Below are 6,103 nucleotides of genomic sequence, written 5' to 3'. Positions count from 1 at the left end.
TTTAAGGGGAAAATATTATGAAAAGAGTTTGACTTAAAAACGATTCTGAGTGGTGTCTGAAATGTGATGATGTTTAATAAATTTTGTATTATAATTCAGGCCTGTTCCTGAGAAGAGACTACCAGGGGAATTATTATAATCACTTTTAAGCATTGTTGGTAGTACCGAGGAGTGAATTCCATGCACGTTGAAAAACCGATGTATTTGCATTGCAAACATTAAACCATTATTATTATAATTCGATTAATCTGACAGATCCATAACATTATCGGACTATGACGACATGACACACCTCACTTAGCATGTAAATTATTGTTTTAATATATATATATATATATATATATATATATTATACCTTCCTTATATAATCCTTATTTCCTTAATCTTTGTCCATCTACCGTTCCCAATAAAATACAGCAGCATGTTTTAGCGGATATGTGCTCGTCACTACGTAAACCAATGATCATTTGTGGAGGTGAGATGATTCGATTGCTTGGCAACAGAGCAAATGAAGCAAGAAGGAGGAGGAGGACGGCATCTGTGTTGAACTCCACAAACGTCTTTCTCAATCCAGATTACATGGTAGGTTATTGCATTAAAATGGGCTAACCTTTATTTGATATAGCTACAACACGCTGGGATTTAGTTTTGCTGAAATTCTAATCTGCTACTTAATTTGCGCTTGTAAAATAGCGGCCTGTGTTTTTATCAAGCCTGTTCACTTGTGACGTAGTTAAATTCAGGGATGCGCGTTTTCTCTGAACTCAGTAATATCTAAATTATAGTCCAGTTTCTTCATTACCTTTTCAGTGAATATATTATTTTAAAACGTCTTATATTTAAACTGGCGTTTTAGCATAACGCGCATCAATAATTTTACATTACATGTTGTGTTTATTATCGGTGTAGTGAACGTCAACGATGGGTTCGGCTCCAAAAATGACACACACGGTTCTTCTGAGTGTCATCATAAACTTGATGGCCGTCGTTTCTGGCCGCAGTCCACGCACGGTGGATCAGGTATCGGAGGCGGATATCCAGCGCCTGCTTCACGGTGTGATGGAGCAGCTGGGAATCGCTCGGCCCCGAGTCGAGTATCCAGCACATCAGGCCACCAACATAGTCGGGCCACTCAGCATCCAAGGTAGGAGTTTCCCTGTATAATTGTAGGTAATTGCACGTTTTTAAAAATGTAAATTATCACTGGTCCTAATAATAGCCTACTCCTTATGTGGTTGCCTTCATGTGTAATTTTAGACTTTGTCCAATAGGTGGTGCCCATGAGGGACTCCAGCATCTCGGCCCATATGGAAACATCCCAAACATTGTTGCTGAGTTGACTGGAGACAGTGTTCCCAAAGACTTTAGCGAGGACCACGGCTACCCTGACCCTCCCAATCCTTGCCCTCTTGGAAAGACTGGTATGCTGATCCAAGTGCGGTCGAATGCACACATACACATTCGTTTTGATTAATGGAAAGAGGAATCAGTTTTCTGAGGCATAGATTAGATTGGAGGTGTTTGTTCTCCTAGAGAAATGTGAATGGTTTAAACATTCACAGAGAATGGGGTGCATCCCGCTCTTTGTTTAAAAAATGTGATGTTTTTATAGCTGCTGATGGATGTTTAGAGAACTCTCCAGACACTGCAGAGTTCAGTCGAGAATTCCAGAAACATCAGCATCTCTTTGACCCTGAGCACGACTACCCTGCACTAGCGAAGTGGGTGAGTTTACACTTGACACCTTGGAACAAGCTGGAGGACACTTCTGGTTTTTCATTTAAGGGCTTTTTACACTGCACTTAACCCTGGATTATCATCATTTTAAACCCTGGTTTTAACCCTGTGTAAATGTAATGTCAAGTCCGAAAAATCCATTCTGAAAAACTTGATAGTACTGTCAGCAATATTTAATATGAAGATGCACAATGCTAACACTATTATGTAAACAGATTGTGTGCTGCATTTGTCCAGTCAATAACACTGACACCACAAATATGCAAATAAGAACATTAACCGGGGGTTTCGTAATGTACAGTGTGAAATGACGTCGTATGAATACACAGGATTGATAAATTATGAGCAATGTGAAACATTAAGTAAGATAACCCAGAATTATGTTTATCTGGGGTTTTGAATGGTCCGGCGTTAAATATTTCAGGTATAGTAAGGCTTTTAGTTAATAGTCAGGCTTATTATACTAATCGTGTTTAATAGGACAAAAGTAACCTACATATCAAAACGTATTTTTGTGCATTAACACATACTGGTGATTGTGTCAAGTATCTTTCTGTATACAACCTATTGTACATTAAGTAAGATTTTTACAATCTAAGTTAACTACAATCAAATTACGTACATAGCTATATAATTTAATACAAAACAACTATGTAATAAAAAAAAACAGTGGAGAAGGACCTTAAATTGCCTCTGAAAATGTAAGAGTGGGTAGATCACTCAAAAATCTATTATTAACTATTTTTTAAGGTGGCAAATTTGTATGAATTTGTTCATAATTGATTTTTAGAAACAAAGTATGCAAGAAAATCTGTGCAGAGTAAGAAGATCATATGAAAACATACAATTAATATCATAAAAATTCATACGAATTAACCATCAATTCGCCAAAACATAAAATACTATATTGACATGAGCGTGTTAATGTACAGAGGATGTATAGTTTATATAATGTACAGATGTACAGTTGAGGTCAAAAGTTTACAAGAATCTGCAAAATTATTTTACCAAAACAAGAGGGATCACACAAAATGCATGTTCCAGAAGGAAAAATGATGCATTAAGAGCCAGGGGTGTAAACTTTTGAATGGAATGAAGATGTGTACATTTTTCTTATTTTACCTTTAGTGCTGTCCTTCAGAAGCTACAGAAGATACCTACATGTTTCCCAGAAGACAAAATAAGTTAAATTTACCCTGATCTTAAAGCTCTTAATGCATTGCTTTTCCTTCTGTAGCATCAGTGAGCGTTTGAACCTTCTGTAATAGTTGCATACAAGTCCTCAGTTGTCCTCAGTGTGAAAAATCGATCTCAAAAGCATACAGTCATTATCGGAAAGGGTTCAAATACACAATAATCTTGAGAAACCAAAGAATTTGTGGGACCTGAAGGATTTTTCTGAAGAACAGCAGGCAGTTTAACTGTTCAGGACAAACAAGGGACTCATGAACAACTATCACTAAACAAAAAACTTGTGGACTATATGTAAACGTTTTTATGTGAAGTATCTTATTCAGGTCAGTACTAAATAAAAAATAACATGCATTTTGTATGATCCCTCTTATTTTGGTAAAATAATGAACATTTTGCAGATTCTGCAAGGTGTATGTAAACTTTTGACCTCAACTGTATAAATACAGGTCTGTAGCAGACAACACTAAATGTCTGTTTTTATTCTTTCAGAATAAAGGACTGTTGTATGAAAAACTGAAGGGTGGGCCAAAAAGAAGAAAAAGGGTAAGCTACAAATATAATTTTCTGTGCCTTTTGGCTGCTTGTTTGTCCGAGGCTCAACGCATAACTGTCACATATTGTATTTTCATAAAAAATGTCACAGGATCTGTCATTGACTGTGTTTCAGAGTACAAATCCATATCTGATGGGACAGAGGCTGGACAACGTGGTGGCCAAGAAATCAGTGCCACATTTCCCAGAGGAAGATGAGGTTGAAACTGCTACAAGCAATATCAAGACCTGAACGTTGTGTCATTTATAAAATCTGTACAATGAAAATCTTATCAGTTTCACAGTAAAGTCAGCATTAAATTATGTGTGATATTCAAATGAATCATAGTATTAATAAAGCAGCAAAGGGTGACTGTAACATGAATAATTATTCTCTTAACACAACTTTTGTTGTAATACCATTTAATCAAATAAAAATGATGTATATGTTTATGTGCAGATAACTCCAGACATGTGTTTTTAACTTCATGATTCATCACAATACACATTCATCTTGAAGTTTCTTACTTTCCTGAAGCACTGGGACATCCCCAAAATGCTGTGAATGATCCTAGACTGAGAGGAGGCGTGGACTGCCCCATTCTCTTAAATGTGAGCACTCAGAACAGAGCTCCAGACCTTATTTTGACTCAGACTCTGAGTTCTGGATCATTTGGTTCAAACTATTTTTAATCGTAGTTTGTTATGGTATACAAAAACCTGTGCGAACATAGCTGCAGTCCATGTGAAGAAGCTTGAACCTTTATTAATCTGAGGTAAGCCTGCATATCTACTAGATTTTTATTTTGAAAAATCGTGATTTTTCACATTTTGTGAAATGTGTTTATACAAAGAGTGCATTAGCAATTGCCTCAAAATTACGTAGGGAATTTATAAAATGTAAATTTGTTTACATGACTTGAAGTCTGGAAGTTGTTCATTTAATATGTATATTAAATGTTCTGTAGAATGATCTAAAACAATGCTGCAATTATTAAAAACACGTTTTTACTTTAAAAGAACTACATATTTAACTATTTAACTGATAATTACGTTATCGTTTCTTTCTTCGTGTGAAAGGATGACTAGAGACGCATTAGCTGTCACTATCGTGGTCTTGTGGCTGCTCTGCAATCCGGCGAGGATCAGGGGAAACGGGGGATTTCAAGGCGCCATTCCTCACCCAAATAAATACAGTCCAAACCAGTCGGAACAGTCACCGCAGACACCGCAGGCCGGTTCCAGGGGAACGGGACCGCCTTCAGTCGGGGACGAGGTGCTGGACTCCAGCCAGGAGGCTTTACACGTAACGGAGCGCCGTTACCTCAAACTTGACTGGTGTAAAACGCAGCCGCTGAAACTGATGATCTACGAGGACGGCTGCCAGCCCCGCGCCATCATCAACCGCTTTTGTTACGGACAGTGCAACTCTTTCTACATACCTCGGCACGTTTATCAAGAGGACAACGCGTTTCAGTCGTGCTCCGTGTGTAAGCCGAAGAGTTTCACTACCGTTACGTACACGCTCAACTGTCCCGGGCAGACTCCCAGTACCAAGAAAAAGCGCGTCCGCCGCGTCAAACAGTGCCGCTGTACTTCTGTCGACTTGGATTAAACGTGCTGACGTCATTGTTGAGCATGATCGATTTCAGTCATCAAAATGTGTTTTTTATATTGTGAAGAAGAAGTACAACTGATGCTATTAAATGTACTATAAAACAAGTTGGATAAGTTATAATACTATAAAATAGTGACATATTAAAAATATGCTTATTTTATTACATTATTCTCCACTGTGTGGAGCAAAATTTGCGCATTGATGCAAACAGCTTATTTTGTGGCTTGATTTGTAATGTGTGATACATACATATTAGGCTATGGGTGTACATAAGCAAGTTTTTAAAAAATCCATTCCATAATATTTTTTCTTGGTCTTTATACAATACTGCAATGTAAAAAGAATGTGGTGCCAATGTACAGCCTTTTTCATCACTTGATGAAGAAAATCTAGGTAAAAACAGGTGAAATACATTGAAAAATTGTTTTTATATTAATAAAACTTTGTACAGGCTGCGCTTATTGTAAAAGGAACAATATTACTGTGATTAAATGGCAATAAGATGTGATGAAGCAACGTAACTGTCATGTCCATCAAAATAAAACTGATAGAGAAGTTTATATTATATTCTTTCACATGTACATTATCTTTGTTTTGTAATATTCTCTGATGATTTAATATGAGCATAAAAAGTTACTCAACCTTGTTACTCAATATACTAAATAAAATTACAGCCTTTTTTAAATCGAACGTTGAGACTGCTTTTTTCAACCCGGTGGTGAAAATCCCTGAACTGATTGAGCTGACTTGTAATATAAACATTTTTTAAATGTTTCTCATTTTGAACAGCATTCATTTATATCTGAAACATGGTCAAAGGGATTTTTGTTGGGTTATAGATGGGATCCACTACATTGACAGACAGGCTGTCATCCTCTAACATTGCAGTTTTGAGGAAAAGTGTCACACAAACAGGTGCACCTCATTCTGACCCTGCCAAAATGCAAGTGCCTGGGTCTTATACTATTTTTATTTATTTTTTTATATATATTTTTTAATCTCTTCTGCTCACCAAGTCTGCAT

General features: G+C 36.8%; 2 protein-coding genes across 2 annotated transcripts; both read left to right on the top strand.

The window, feature by feature from the left end:
• The first annotated feature begins 454 nt into the window (after positions 1-454).
• On the top strand, positions 455-3,931 carry LOC127183374 (neuroendocrine protein 7B2). The gene is made up of 6 exons (XM_051139392.1): positions 455-582; positions 910-1,144; positions 1,272-1,421; positions 1,613-1,725; positions 3,421-3,474; positions 3,599-3,931. Exons 2-6 carry the CDS (start codon positions 922-924, stop codon positions 3,713-3,715), a joined length of 657 nt encoding a protein of 218 aa, XP_050995349.1. The 5' UTR covers positions 455-582; positions 910-921; the 3' UTR covers positions 3,716-3,931.
• Positions 3,932-4,065: 134 nt separating this feature from the next.
• grem1a (gremlin 1a, DAN family BMP antagonist) lies at positions 4,066-6,091 on the top strand. The gene is made up of 2 exons (XM_051139393.1): positions 4,066-4,238; positions 4,543-6,091. Exon 2 carries the CDS (start codon positions 4,544-4,546, stop codon positions 5,075-5,077), a length of 534 nt encoding a protein of 177 aa, XP_050995350.1. The 5' UTR covers positions 4,066-4,238; position 4,543; the 3' UTR covers positions 5,078-6,091.
• Positions 6,092-6,103: the final 12 nt, after the last annotated feature.

The sequence above is a fragment of the Labeo rohita genome, chromosome 20 (genome assembly GCF_022985175.1).
Source record: "Labeo rohita strain BAU-BD-2019 chromosome 20, IGBB_LRoh.1.0, whole genome shotgun sequence".
Taxonomy (NCBI): Eukaryota; Metazoa; Chordata; class Actinopteri; order Cypriniformes; family Cyprinidae; genus Labeo; species Labeo rohita.
The sequence above is the reverse complement of the archived record's forward strand: the minus strand, read 5'-3'. Positions and strand labels throughout refer to the sequence as shown.